Source organism: Mustela nigripes, chromosome 2 (assembly GCF_022355385.1).
Source record: "Mustela nigripes isolate SB6536 chromosome 2, MUSNIG.SB6536, whole genome shotgun sequence".
NCBI classification, from domain to species: domain Eukaryota; kingdom Metazoa; phylum Chordata; class Mammalia; order Carnivora; family Mustelidae; genus Mustela; species Mustela nigripes.
The window spans coordinates 137,048,355-137,064,198 of NC_081558.1; the positions used below are offsets into that span (position 1 = coordinate 137,048,355).

A 15,844-nucleotide genomic window follows, 5' to 3' on the forward strand; every position below is an offset into this window, starting at 1 on the left:
CAGAAAAAGATGACAGGGCCTCTTTAACTCCCAGCACCTTGAACAATTATGAGGTCCTAAACACCCATGGTTGGACACTCTCCTCTCAGTGCACTGAGTTTTTATATACATGCTGTGTTCTTCTGGAATGTTCTTCCCTCATCAGCACTACCACTCTTTCTGGACTGACTATTCCTGGTCCTTAGACAAGTACTTTTTTTTTCTTAAAGATTTTATTTATTTATTCGACAGAGAGAGATCACAAGTAGACAGAGAGGCAGGCAGAGAGAGAGAGGGAAGCAGGCTCCCTGATGAGCAGAGAGCCCGATGTAGGACTCGATCCCAGGAACCTGAGATCATGACCTGAGCCAAAGGCTGCGGCTTAACCCACTGAGCCACCCAGGCGCCCTCAATGATTATCTTTACCTCTGCAGCACTTACCCAGATATAAGTCACTTTGACAATTTTCAGTTCTTGCCAGGAATCTTCTGATTCCTTCCTTCCCCACATCTCTGCCATACCAAATTTCACACTGTAATGAATCTGTCTCTACTGGACTCTCTCTGGGCCACCTTGGCTGTGATGCAAATGCTGGAGACATGAAGACCACTTTGCTCACCACTATGTGCCTGAGGCTTTGCATAGTACTTGGCACACAGAAGTCACTCCATGAATATTTCTTAACACAGATGAGTTAGTATTAGTGCCTAAATTTGCAGAGGAACTTATCATTCATAAAGGACTTCTTTTTTTAAGCATCTAATCCTACCAATCATCTAATCCTACCAATTTATTTATTTATTTTAATTTTAAGATATTATAATTTATTTGTGACAGAGAGAGATAGCAAGAGAGGGAATACAAATGTGGGAAAGTGGGAGAGGGAGAAGCAGGCTTCTCTCTAAGCAGGGAGCCCAATACAGAGCTCGATCCCAGGACGCTGGGATCATGACCTGAGCCAAAGGCAGACACTTCACAACTGAGCCACCCAGATACCCCTAATCCTCCCAATTTAATTTACTCCTACCAATAACTCTATGATGTGTTATTTTTTTCTCTATTCTATACCAGTCAAAATGGATGTTCTGGGAGGTTAACTTGACCCCATCACACAGGTAGTAAGAAGTAAGTGACAGATCTAGGACTCTGATCCCCGATCTCCTTCTCTCTTCTTGTGTGGGGAAATAACCAAGTTCAATTCACTGCACTTTGCAGCTGTTGTATTTTTTACAAATTAAAGTTTTGTGGCCACCCTGCATCAAGCAAGGCTGTGGTTACAATTTTTCCAATAGCACTTGTTTACTTTGAGTCTCTGTGTCACACTTTCATAATTCTTGCAATGATTCAAACATCTTTATTATTATTATATTTGTTATGGTGATCTGTGATCAGTGATCTTTAATGATACTATTATAATTATTTGGGGGTACCCCAAACTGTACCCATAGGGATGCAAACTTCATAGATAAATGTGTGTGTTTTGACTGCCCATTAACCCTCCATTCCCCATCTCCCTCCCTATCCCAGGGCTCCCCCATTCCCTGAGACACAACACAATTGAAATTAGGCCACCTAAGAACCCTAGAAAAGCCTCTAAGTGTTCAGGTGAAAGGAAGAGTAGCAGCTCTCTCACTTTAAATAAAAAACTAGGCATGAATTAGTTTAATGAAGAAGGCATGCCAAAAGCTGACATAGATCAAAAGCTGGGCCTCTTGTGCCAAATATCGATCTCTTAGCTAAGTTGTAAATATAAAGGAAAAGTTCTTGAAGAAAATTGGAAGTGCTACTCCTTTGAATGTATGAGTGATAAGAAAACAAAACGGCCTTATTTTTGCTGTGGAGAAAGTGTGAGTGGTCTGGATAAAAGATGAAACTAGCCATGATGTTTTCTTAAGCCAAAGCCTAATGCAGATCAGTTCTGCGAAAGTGGAGAGAGGTGAGGAACCTGTGGAAGTGAAGTTTGATGTTGAAGCTGTAACAAGCTATGCAGATGATCGAGCTAAGAAACTTCATGAAGGTGACTGCACTAAACCACAGATTTTTCCGTGCCAATAAAACAGCCTTCTCTTAGAAGAAGATGCTGTCTAGGAATTTCATTGCTAGAGAGGAGAAATCAATGCTTGGCTTTAAGACTTCAAAGGACAGGCTTCTCTTTTGCTAGGGGTTGCTGCAGTTGGTGACTTCAAGTTAAAGCCAATGCTCACTGACCAGTTTGAAAATTCTAGAGCCCTTAAGAATGATGCTAACTCCACTCTGCCTGTGCTCTAGAAATGGAGCAACAAAGCCTGGTTGACAGCACATCTGTTTACAACGTGGTTTACTAAATATTTTAAGCCCACTGTTGAGACTTATAGCTCAGAAAAAGGAAGAGGAAGAGAGAGATTCCTTTCAAAATATGATGGCTCATTGACCATTCACGTGGTCACCCAAGAGCTCTGATGGATGTGTACTATGAAAGCAATGTTTTCATACCTGCTAACATGAGTGGATCAGTGAGTGGATTTGAACTTTGAAGTACTACTACTTAAGAAATACACTTCATAAGACTGTAGCTGCCATACATAGTGATTGCTCTGATGGATCTGGGCAAAGTAAACCGAAAACCTTCTGGAAAGGCGTTACCATTGTAGACATCAGTAAGAACATTCATGGTTCATGAGAGGAGGTCAAAATATTAACGTGAACAGAAGTTTGGAAGAAGTTGATTCCAACCTTCATGGATGACTTTGAGGGATTCATGACTTCCCTAGAGGAAGTAACTGCAGATATGGCAAAAATAGCATGAGAACTAGAATTAAACAGGAACCTGAAGATGAGACTGAATTGCTACAATTTCGTGATAAAACTTTTAAAGATATGAAGACATGCTTCTTTTGGAGGAGTAAAGGAAGTGGTTTCTTGAGCTGGAATCCACTCCCAGTGCAGAAGCTGTAGAGACTGTTGAAATGACAACAAAGGATTTAGAATCTTACATACATTTGGTTGATAAAGCAGCAGCATGATTTGAGAGTACTGACTCCAGTTTTGAAAGCAGTTCTACTGTGGTAAAATGCTATCAAATAATATTTCATGCTGTAGAGAAATCTGTGAAAGGAAGAGTCAGTTGATGTGGTGAATTTCATTGCTGTCTTATTTTAAGAAATTGCCACAGGACCCCAGCCTTCAGCAGCCATTGCCCTGATCAGTCAGCAGCCATCAACATAAAGACAAGAACCTCTGCCAGCAAAAAGATTACAATTCGCCGAAAGCTCAGATGATGGTTAGCATTTTTAAACAATGTATTTTAGCTAAGATATATACATTTTTTAGACATAATGCTATTGCACACTTAATAGACTATAGTAGAGTATAAACATAAATTTTATATGTGCTGGGAAAGCAAAAAAATTCATTTGAATCTCTTTATTGGGCTGTTTACTCTATTGTGGTGGTCTGGAACCTCTCCAAGGTGTTCCTGTAGGGTTCCCAGCTGGTTACAGGAAGCAGAGGAGGGTAAACAAGGGGCAGTAATAGTTGTTGAACTAATGTCAAGTTCTGGACACTGTGTAGGTGTTTTATAACATTATCTCACTTATTCACCATAATAACTTTTCCTTTGGTCAACAGAAAAGTCAACGTTTGGAGAGGTTGACAACTGTGGTGGTACAAAGGAGTGATAGCAAAGTGGCTTTTCACAGTCTCTTCTTCTTTACCAGCCCCTCCAATTTTCATATGGGCAGTGTCTGTTTCTCCTATTGTTCATTACAGTCATACTGCCCTCCCTGAGACTGCCACTTACAGAAGATCTGTGGCTATCACTGGTTAGGTAACTTTCCTAAAGCCATAGATTTAAGGCTGGGCTACATTGTGAACCTAGTCTAATTCTAGCTGTTGAGATCTTTTGGCCTCAACATCCTGGAAAAAGGCTGTCAGGCTGTGGCTTATGAAGCAGATGGAAATTCCAGAGGGCCCAGTGGACGATAGCAGTCAGAAAGGTGAGCTAGAGAGGAGAAGAAGGAATAAATAAGACTGAATGAGGAGGAGGAGAGAGTGAAAGCAGAGTCCCGTAGGCATTGTTGAGTGCTGGGTGTGTATCCTAGAATGAAGAAGCAAGGAAATCCACAAGTTTAGGAAATCCACAGTGATGTGAATGGACCCTACCTGTGCCAGGACCCTAATGGGGGAAGAAGTTAGAGCAGGAGAAAGATCCAAACCTTTGTTTCTCATCAGCACTCTCCTTCATGTTAAAGCATCCCCCACCAGCCTCCTATGGCTTATCACACAGCTCTTTGGGAGCTCACACTTGATTACTGAGGTGTGTAGGCAGTGAGCCAGAGAAGTGCCAGAGTCACCTTCTCTCTCTTACATTCCTTAATTAGACAGTGGGCAAAAAAGAAGCAGGACAGGGGTGGGGATGGGTGTTGTGGCCAGCCAGGCAGGTGGGTTCCCTTCCTTCATCGCTGCCCTCTGGGTATCTCTCTTTCAGGAAACTATCCTTTCTAGCTGGAGGGAGGGAGTTCCTGGCTGGTGATTCAGGCTGGAACCTCCAGAGAATCCTCAGGGTCCATTTATAGGAAAAGGCTGGGTGGTCAGTTTTCCAAGTGGCCTTTTGGGGCTAAGTCTGTATTCTTGGCTGCCATAAGCCATGCTGTAATCTAGCCAACAAAAGAAAGAGAATTTAGTAACACATAAGGGCCCATCTGTTATTATCCCCAGGATTTGGGCCTCTAGCCCCAACCATACAGAGATGAGTGGCAGAAAATAGCAATGTCAGCCCTCTGTTGATTAATGTCCAAACCCAGAGAAACTGCTTTTGTGGTCTGGCTCCTAGAGGAGAGAGTCATTTTCTTGGACTTTCCCTCAACAGCTTTGAGCATTCCTATTCACGTACCTAATCGTGCAGCACCTACCCAAGCATCATCTGGCTGACAATACTCAGAGGTCACTTTTGGTACTTATTTAAAATAAGAAGCTATTTGCAGAACATTAAGAAGATGGAGTGATGGAATATATAGTCTGTTCTAAACAGTCTTTGGAGCAGAACCATCGTTTTAAGAATATATATTTTGTCAGTATAGTAAGAGTGATTAGCAAAGGATGAATGACAGTTATTACATAGTTTTGGAGATTAATAGATTGTTAATGCTGGCCAAATTAATTAGAAGATACAGTTGAGCCTGAGGATCAATTTAAGAGGGAGTACATAATCACACATGTACACACATGTACACACACACAATAGCTCTACCTTCTATTCTATGCATAAGAGTTGAAGAGTCATTTGTTGCCAATTAAGTTATGGTGCTATGTGTTCAGATGGCCCTACCCTCAAGGTCCCCATGGCCTGGGGTGATGAGATGCAATGACAAAACTTGAGGTCAATGACAAGATGCTAAATCCGTCAGCAGACTGCTCTGGGAGCACAAAAAAGACAGTGATTAAGTCTGCCCTGGAAGGAGTGGACAAGTCGGAGATAGGTGACTGTCTTTAAAAAGGACTGTCTTTAAAAAGTGACTGTCTTCTAAAGTAAGGAAGGTCCTGATCTGAGCCTCACCTGCATGTTCTCCCAATTTCCATGCATTCCATTGCCTATTAAATGTAGTCCAGGTAACTGGGACCTTGGAAATCTTTTCCTATGTATCATCTCCTTCCTGCTTCCAGGGCTTCAGCAGGCCTGGTCCCTGGATCTGTTCTCCCAAGGACAGGCCATGCTGACGGTGTGACCCCACAGGCCTGAGGCGTGTCCCAGATGAGCTTGTATATGTGGGCTGGGGTATTCACATACATGCATACAAGACCCCTTTCAGGGCAAAGCTGAGGGAGAAGAGAAAAGAGGGACAAGAAATGTGGTCTAAGGGTCATTTCCCTCTGGTCCCTATACCCAGGCCAAAACTTCCAAATTCAATTAAGGCCTCCTAGACTGTTATAAAGGTATATGTGTCAGGTGGAGGAGTAGCTGCTGAGTATTTGAGTGTGTGGTGTGACGACCTTTATTTGTCCTCTAACCCCTGGTCCTGCATGTGTTCAAGTAGGCTGTGGGGAATGGTTCCCACGAGTACAACCATTTGAGATGGGCTTTGAAAGCATAAGTGTTCTCTCTGTGTTGGGACCAGCTGTGGGTGATCAGTGGCATGTCTCTGGGTCAGAGTTCATGGTGGAAGAGACAGTAGATATGCCTATCAGTGAATGCCATGGCATTGGGATTCCAGCTGTAAGCCATGAGAAATCTTTGGAGATTGAAGTCTTGACATGATTCTAATGGGGTTTTGGGACAATGACAGAAGAATAGAAGGAAGAGAGATTTGAGGCCAGGGGTCAGTTGGGAAGCTCTTTCAGAAGTCTGTGCCATGAGGTTTATGGCCTGAACAAAGGCCATGTCGGCTTGCTCTCCTCCAGGCATTAATGCTGTCTTAGTGGCTACTCTGCTCTCAGTGATGACAAAGCTTTCTCTGAGATGTGAAGCAGCCCCAAGTGAAGCAGCATGAAAGAAAGCAGCCTAAGGAAATGCCCTGTGTTTAGAAAATAAAATTCCTTCTTATTCAAGAATAATCTATCTAAAGCCCAAAGTACCACTTGCTTTTCATATGTATGATAAACTTCAAGAAATATCTATCCTTTCTATCACCATCATAATAAGCTTTGGGCTATCAGGAAATGGCAAAATAATCAACTTTTGTTTAACTGGTAAAATGACTTTGTTTATGCTATTCAAGGCTTCTCTTCTCTTTGCTTCTATGGGTTCAACTCTGCCTAAACATACATGTATCCGCCATGAGCCAGTTCACTAGCTAGCTTGCTCACTTGTTTTTTCTTTTCTTTTCTTTTTTTTTTTTTCCTTTATGGGACAATGAATACAGTATTTTTCTTGCATGGCTTGGGATGTATGGCTAGAGTTTAAATAAAATTGGCATGACTAGAAGCACGTGTCACAGAGACCTTCATGTTCCAGGAATAGGACATGAAGTGTAAGGACTAGGAAATGGAATTTTATAGAATGGGGCAGGAAGTGTGTAAGCATTTTCCATTCCTAAAAGACTCAGGTTAAGTATGGTGCCCTGACCCAGAGCAGCTGGCTGACACTTCTGCCTCATGTGCCAGGGATCTCTCGTGGTTTCTCCTGAAGGACATACAACGGCTTCCAAATGCACAGGCAGCATTTACGGAACTGTGCATTCCTATGTGCCATATACCAGAAACAAGCCCTGGCCCTTACTTAGCAAGTACTGGCTATGAGTATCAAGTTTAAATTTGTACGTAGGATAATTTTAATAATCTCAAAATGTCTTTTTTATGTCCCTATTAGTTATGTTGTATATGACATGTGACAATATGTATGTTAAACATTATGTGCAACTGTTCAACACTATGGGGTAGAGTGTGGAGGTTATTCAAATGCTACCTAAAAAGTCATTTAGACATGTCTTCCTTTGATTTGTGCCTCAAATATTTATCGACTCATTTTTTGGCCAGGCTTTGTGCTAGGCTTTGGGTGTGCAATGGAATACAAATTAGAATTGAGTCTTGACCTTGTAGAGTTTTTATTCCAGCCTGCAAAGCAGACATCTAGAGCAGCAATATGAAGAAAGCATGAGAAGGGTTTGTTGGGAGCCATTTAGGGTATGATGGGGCCTCAGCCTAGACACTGGACTGAATGGGGAGAGAAGGTTGTGGAGGAAGGCTTTTAAAGGAAATAGCAGCTAATCTATGGCCTCAGGAGTGAGGAGTGTCAAGCAAAATAGAATAATAAGAATTATAGGCAGAGTTGATCACATGAGTTAAATACTAGATGCAAGAGAAAACTTAGCAGGTCAAGAAAAAATTTTTTAAAAAATCAACATGGTTGAAGTATGATACGTGATAGGATCTAGATGGGAGATGGTAGAATAGGTAAGATAAGTCTAGAAAGATTGTCATCAGTTCAGAAAAGGTATGTTAAATCTCTATCTGGAGAACAATGTCAAATTAGTGAACTATGCTAAGCGGGGGAAGGGTTACCATTGTGGCCACAAAGCAGAAAAGGAATTGGGTGGATGAGACTAAAGACAGAGAGAATAGTTAGAAAGCTGCTGGATAGGTTCAGGATGAGGGGATCAGTGGTTTCAGCTTAGAGGTACCTGCTGACAGTACTTTCCTGACCCCAGACTGAATGAGGTCCCCAGGACATGTCTCACAGGTCTCACAGCACCTTGGATTTTCCCTGTACGGCACTTAATTAGAATTTATGGTTAAGCATTTCCTTTGTAATTATTTGTTTTATGGAATGTCTTCTTTACTACATACTGAAGTATTCCACAAAGTCAGACTTATTAGCAGCCATAACACTGGCACCTAGAACACTACCTTGCAAATAGGGAGGATTCAATAAATATTTGTGAATGAGTGAGTGGAGAGATGAATGAAAATGAAGGGAAGTGGAGAGATCTGTGAGATACCTGGGAGGTGGAATGAACCACTTGGTGGTTGCTTGGATGAGGCTCTGATAAGGGAGAAACAGATGTCAAAAGTGACTCCCAGATTTCTGACTTGAGTAGCCAGGCAGATAATGGTTCCATTTATGGAGAAAAGAGATACTTAGAGCTAGCTAGAGAGGGACGTGGGGGAAGTAGGTTTTTGGCAGAAGGTGAATTATAAATTTAGCAGACCAACCTGAGTATCAGATTCTGTTTTAATACTGGAAGCTACATTTCAAGTTGACCTTGCAAAAAAAAAAAAAAAAAAAAAGTGACAAGCCAAAAGAGCAAACCAACATCAAAGTCAACGTAGTAGAAATAGGGATGAGCAAATTGTTTTTACTTTATTGTTCAGTTTTCCACAGATTATCCTTTCTAATTATTTTATTTTAACAGACCAAACAATTCATCAAATTGTTAGCATGTAACCTGTATGTGTATTAACATAGTGACTTTATTCCACAAAAAGTCACATTTTCTTTAATATGAATTATTGCATTTTTATATTCACAAAAGCATTCCAAGTCAAGAAAGCAACATTAGGGTATCAGGAATAGAGTAGAAATTATTTTACTTTGGTAATCTTTTTTATCTTAGTACATTTTTGTGATCAAAATGGAAAATTAAGAAAATGTTAAAGCTCTTTCCTGTTTCCTTATTTTTATTATTAAGTATTTCTAAGGCATGCTTCTCCAACTTGAAGATGTTCATTAAAGTTATCAAGGATCTTTGACATACTTATACCATATTGTCCTTTAAATCATAGCTCTCATGGTGGGTTGGAGGAAATGTAATATTCCTGGTGAGGACATAACACATCAAAACTTGATTTATGAATAGCAGTATCTAAACATTTTTGTAAACTTTACTCTCCAATAGCACAGCACAGATGAAAAGAAACCGAAACCTCTGAAACTTTATCATAAATTTTAAATTCCGGATGTGGGGGATATGTTTGAGTTGCAATGAGGGCAATAATCCCAGAATGTGCTGACTTTAGATTTCATGCAAAAAATACTAGATTGATTCTGATTTAATTAATTTTCTTCCTTATTTCTCTTTCTTCTCCTCTCTTTCCTTTTTGTAGGTGGCTCAGAAATGTATTCCTTTCCTAATCGGGCATTTGAAAGATTCGACCCATAATGATGTCATCCTAAACATCCTCATAGAGATAGCAGGCTATGAACCTGTGGCTTTGAATGGTTTTCTTCCAATGCTGAAAGAGATTGGTGAGAGATTCCCCTACCTCATCGGACAAATGGCAAGACTCTACGGAGCTGTGGGGCATGTGGATGAAGTAAGTTTGGCTTTTTTCTCTCTGTTTCCCAAAATTCCATTGCCGCTTCATCCATTGGGGCTGTTGGACCTCCAAATTTGTCCTGGAACTTCTCAGAGTTCCCATTTCTCTTTTAAAACCTTTTGCATGGACAGTGGTCTTTGGAACAAGGGCGCATTATAGCAGGGCTAGGTGGAAGGTTCGGTAAGTAAGGATCTCATTGCTGGAGTGTCATAGAGAAGGGGAAGGATTAAAATGGAGAAAGCACTACGACAGACTCAAGACCACTTTGTAATAACAATAACCAATAAAAGGGTTGTGTCTTATTTCTGGTTGCAGTTTTGCTCAATGAGAAAACCATCAGGAAGCATAAGGTTAGGTCTCAGACATACCTATTAATAAGATCCCATAGCTATACTGTCAATAAATACATGAATTCAGTATCTTTTGAGCCCTCTGGATGATGTTACTTGGAAGAGTGAAATAAACGTTTGTGCATGTTTAAAAGGCCTAAATATTTGCATAATAGAATCCTTTGGCAGGAACAGCAGGATGCCATCAGCTTGTGGGGATTAGGCGACCAAGAAACCATTTCCAGAAATTCAGGTTCTGAAGGGTATGCATACATGCAAGTCTGTCTGATGATTTTACATTGGGATTTAGGATTTTTATCTTTTTAAAATTAAAATAAATATATAATTGATAGAAGGAAGCTTTTACTTTCACCCACTTACATATAATACAGTTTCCTATAAGATAGATATAAAATTGTACAACTCTTAAAAGGGAATTCACGGTTCATCAAGTTCAGTCCCTTAATTCTTAAAAACTAGATAAACTTACCCAAACTGAGACTGGGTCAGTTGGTGACCCAGCTGGAGTTAGATCTTTGTTATCCTTGGCACTCTTTTCAAAGTTTGTCTTAGAATGGACCTTTGGTTCTGTTTTATTTTATTTCTGCTGAGATTTGCAGATGGCCTAGTGAATGAGAGGCTTCTTTCTGGTGGAGGGACTTTCTCTAGCTTCCCAGAAAAAGGTGGGAGAGAAGAGCGGTCAAGCAGCTTGTAACTGTCAACATGAGGAGGGGATCTTGTAAAAGGATTACTTTGGTGTGGACATGTGCTTAATATAATCCTGTCCTATTCACTGCTGTTGGGAATGTCTCACACCTGCCATAATCTACTTTCTGGTAACACTTTGCCATGCCTGTCACCTTTGCTGCCAGAGGAACCCACTGGTGTGCCCAAGTGCTTTTAGAACAGCTTCAGCTGACAGCTGTTCAACTGAATCTGCTGACCTTGCAGATTTTTGTAGGTACCAAAAAATTCAACCTCTGATGTGTGAGGCCCTGGAATCTTTAAAACTCGTCCTGCACTCTAATGGTAGTTGTTTTCATCACAAATACACTAATGATTCATTAATGTGTTATAATGCACACTGGAAGTGATTGAACTTCCCATAGAAAATGTAATCTGGTTTAAAAAAAAAAAAAAAACAACTAGCCACATACAGTTATGTCACTGTAGGTTTACCTGAACTAAGGCTAACCTGACAGAGAGTTGCCTGTTATGGTGACATTTGTGTGACTCTGGGTGGGTGCAGAGAAAAGGTGAGGAGATCCAAAGAGCCTGAAGAATCACTTATTTCAGAATTCAGAGTATCAAAATATTTGTCCCTCCCACTCTTCTCGATCTCACATTATCATATGTTCATGAAGGCATCTGTGTTTGAGGGAAAAAATTTTTTTCTGGTGGTTCTGACTCACCTTCCCAGCAAAGAACAATTCCAGATCAAATACCTTCCAAATATACCTAGATATCAGGATTGCATGGGGAGTTTTTATTTTTTATTTTTTTTATTTTTTTATTTTTTATTTTTTAAAGATTTTATTTATTTATTTGACAGAGAGAACTCACAAGTAGATGGAGAGGCAGGCAGAGAGAGAGAGAGAGAGGGAAGCAGGCTCCCTGCTGAGCAGAGAGCCCGATTCGAGCCTCGATCCCAGGACCCTGAGATCATGACCTGAGCCGAAGGCAGCGGCTTAACCCACTGAGCCACCCAGGAGCCACCCAGGAGCCACCCAGGAGTTTTTAAATGATATAAGTTCATGAGACTCATAGAAAATCTACTAAATCAGAATCTCCAGGAAGGGGACCCAGGAATCTGGATTTGTAGGAGTAACTCTGATGCAGCTGTCAGGATCAGTATTTGAGATCCCCTGATATAAAATATTTAATGCATATTCCATCTTAGTTTAGAATCAGGTCTTCTCCATCACTCTTTCTCTTTCCTCCATCAAGCTTTGTCAATCAATTAAAACTTTTCCAGACTACTGATATAAGCAGTTTAGATTAGGTATGGTTGAGAGTAGCACAAAAACTCAACACAATAGTGGCTTAAACAAAGACAGTCATTTATTTCACTCACACTTAAAGAAGTCTTGGAAGCAGTCTGTCTAGAAATTCATGTTTCAGAGACCGACCCTTGAGTATACCAGAGAACACTTAACTTCTGTGTCACAGTCCAAGGTGGTTATTTATCCTTACCCATCAGGTCAGTATTTCAGCCATCAAGGAGGTGAAAGGAAAGAAAGAAGACTATCTTCCAGATAGTCAAATACAACCTACTATTCATATTCCACTGGCTACATAGAACAAAGTTACATGTGACCACACCCAGCTGCAAGGGAGGCTGGAACATGTAGTCTGAATTCAGGTGGTTACATATCAAGAGAGAAGGGTGGAAATAATGATAGAGGGCAAATAGTTCCTCTGTTGCAGCTTGTCAAGTCAGAGTTTGTTTTCTCTCCTCAAAAATAACATCCTTACATAGGTTTACCTCCCTTCTGCTCCGAGAGTCTTCATTTCATTACTGTATTTCATTTAAGGTCTGCCTGACCAAATCACCTATAAATGTCAGTATGGCTCCTTTACTGAGAAATAATGCTCTTTTTATTTGTTTCTAACCCCTAAAATATCACCATTAGAAACTCTTTCTTTTGACTTTAAAGAATGATAAAGTTTGGATGTCCCAAGAACACGTGTAGTAGTCTAAGCAGCTCTTAATGGGTTCATTTGGTGAACCTGTTCAACTTTCTGAAAATCTCATGGAACCATTTCCCAAAGACCAAAACCAGCAAGGAAGTTATATATGTATGTGTATTTCTACCCAACTCATTCTAAAAGGAAACATGAACTTAGTGAAGTACATTGCCAGGTGGGCCTGAGGGCAGAAGTTAGAGTCCTGGACACCTGTGGAGAAGAGAATTGTAGTAAGGAGGGAGCAGCAGGAATTTTGCCTCAAAAAAAAAAAAAAATCCACAGAAAACAAAAAAACCACCATTTTCTGAATGGAGAACTTGGTCTATAGTGAGATAAAGAGACATAGGAATATATGAGACATGGAAATATTTAGAGTATTAAGGATAAGACAGCCATGGGACCCTAGTAACCTCAGTTTGTGGTCCTCTCTCTCATCCTGTCCTGTCTAAAAATTGGCTTCATTTAGAAATTTTTCTTCTTGCAACAAAATAGGATTTTCAGATGTATTCAGGGTTTTCAAGTATCAGATGATGACATTGCTAGGATTTAAATGATTTTAGAAATACAGAAAAACAAATCCAACTTTGAGGATCTTCCTCCAACATTGAAATGCATAATCTGTGACTGACTGGAGCATACTGTCTCATCCCTCCCTTATTGCCTGGTCTCCAGAAAACTGAACTGTTAGATCCTTAAGAGAAATAGGTGAGACTCCTGGGAGCATGCAGTCATCAGGCCAGGGAGAGTCTTGGAGTAGAGCTAGCCTGGAATCAATTGCATGAATTATTAATCAACTTGTGCCTCAACTTCTATGCTTGCATGAGGCCAGGAATGAGAACTGCAAGGCCTGGATACAGAGAACCAGACCAGATGTGCCTGTCTTTCACATCAGGGCCATGTGGGTGGACACACTGTTATCAGCACCTTGAGAGCAATGTAACAGTGTTTCCATCTGCATTGCAAACAGCAGGGAGAGTTGTGTATATAAACCAAAAACTAAAACCCTACAGATTGTTATTCTCTTTATCTCTCAAATGACCTCAGGGATCTTTTTTTCACCCAAACTTAAAGGAAACTGAACTTAATAGCTGTATGGTGTGGTGCCTGTATCACTATAGGAGGCAACAGAGTACCTCATGAACCATTTTCAGGTTTGTGCTTACACCCAAAGCATATCTACTGGATAGAGAATAAAAAGGAAGGACCATAAGCCAGGGAAACATGCTTCTGGGGCAATGATGCATTCTTGTCCCTGAGGTGCTCTTTCCTTGGCACTATCAAGTAAGGGACACAAATTGTTTCCATCATGCCAGGATTCACCCCAATTATGTGGGATGCTCAGTTGAAGCAGATGCACAAGTAAGAAATATTACTATATTAGATGTGTCTTCACATTAGCCAAAGTGCACAGGTCCTTTTGTCTTTCTCCAATGAGAAGATTGCAGTGGAGACCTTAGGAGACAATAGCAGCTCCTAAGAATCCAACCTCAAAATGCCTAGCAGATTGGTGCCAGCTACCACATCTCTGGACAACACTTGATTGACTCAATGCAAAACCAAGGAGGCCCTAACCTGACCTAATAACCACACAGGGACCAAACCCTGCCCACAACAGGAAAAGAGAGCCATTACAAATCACTGGGCTTAAAGCAAAGGTGGCTCAGGCACAACAGTAGGACACACACAGGAGGCACTCTTAAAGCAAGGGTTCTGGTGAACAGGGGACAGTGCCCTGCGGGGCACTACAGAAACTCTTCTTCATAAGGCCACTACTTCCAAGAACAAGAGATATAGCTGACTTTCCTAACACACAGAAACAGACACAGAGAGTTAGACAAAATGAAGAAATAGAGGAATATGTCCCAAATGAAAGAACAGGACTAAATCAAAGCAAGAGAACTAAACAAAACAGAGGTAAGCTATATGCCTGAGAAAGAATTTAAAGTAATGATTGTAATGATACTCAATGGACCTGAGAAGAGAGTGGATGACCTCACTGAGATGCTTAACAGAGAGATGGAATATGTAAAAAAGAACCAATTACAGATAAAGAACTAAGTAACTGAAATTTTTAAAAATACAAGAGGAAATAAATACTAGACTAGAGGAAGCATAAGAATGGATCAGTGACCTGGAGGAGAGAGTAATGGAAAGCAATCAAGCTGAACAGGAGAGAGAGAGAAAACATAATATAGACTGAAAATAAACTTAGGGAACGCAGTGTCAGCATCAGGGTTAATAACAGTCACATAAAGATTCCAGAAGGAGAAGAAAGAGAAAAGGGGGCAGAATAGCTGACAAGTTCCTGAATCTAAGGAACAGAATCTACATCCAAGAGGCACAGAGAGCCCCTGACAAAATCCCCCCAAAGAGGCCCACATCAAGACACATAGTAAGTAATTAAAATGATAAAAAGTATTGATAAAGAGAGAATCTTAAAAGTAACAAGAGAAAATAAGAGAGTTACATGCAAGAGAAACCCCATAAGGCTATCATTGGATGTCTCAGCAGAAATTCTGCAGACTAGGGGCACCTGAGTGGCTCAGTGGGTTAAAGCCTTTGCCTTCAGCTCAGGTCATGATCCCAGGTCCGCATCCGGCTCTCTGCTCAGCAGGGAGCCTGCTTCCCCCTCTCTCTCTGCCTGCCTCTCTGCCTACTTGTGATCTCTGTCAAATAAATAAAATATTTAAAAAGAAAGAAAGAAAGAAAGAAAGAAAGAAAGAAAGAAAGAAAGAAAGAAAAATTCTGCAGACCAGAAGGGGGTGGCATGATATACTCATAGTGCTGAAAGGGAAAAAATCTGCAGCCGAGAGTACTTTATTCAGCAAACCTATCATTCAGAGTAGAGGAAGAGATAAAGAGCTTCCCAGACAAAGAAGGTTAAAGGAATTCATGACCACTAAACCAGCCCTACAGGAAATGTTAAAAGGCAGTTTGAGTGGAAAGGAAAGACCATAAACAGGAGTAAGAAAAGTAGAAAGCACAAAAGCAATAAAATTAAGTATATCTATAAAAATCAGTCAAGGGATTCACAAAATAAAAAGATGCATGGTATGTCAGATACCTAAAACATTGGAGAGGGGGAGAGAAATAAAGAATGAGTTCAAACTTCAGTGACC

The 15,844-nt window shown here is 40.6% G+C and overlaps 1 protein-coding gene across 9 annotated transcripts in view; it reads left to right on the plus strand.

Annotated features, from left to right (window-relative positions):
- The window catches only part of VEPH1 (ventricular zone expressed PH domain containing 1), a 250,115-nt gene that overhangs the window by 72,602 nt on the left and 161,669 nt on the right, over window positions 1-15,844 (plus strand). For all 9 annotated transcript variants that reach the window (XM_059391671.1, XM_059391670.1, XM_059391669.1 and 6 more), the window contains exon 6: window positions 9,496-9,705. In XM_059391671.1, coding sequence (XP_059247654.1) covers window positions 9,496-9,705 — 210 coding nt within the window. The remainder of the gene's footprint in view (window positions 1-9,495; window positions 9,706-15,844) is intronic.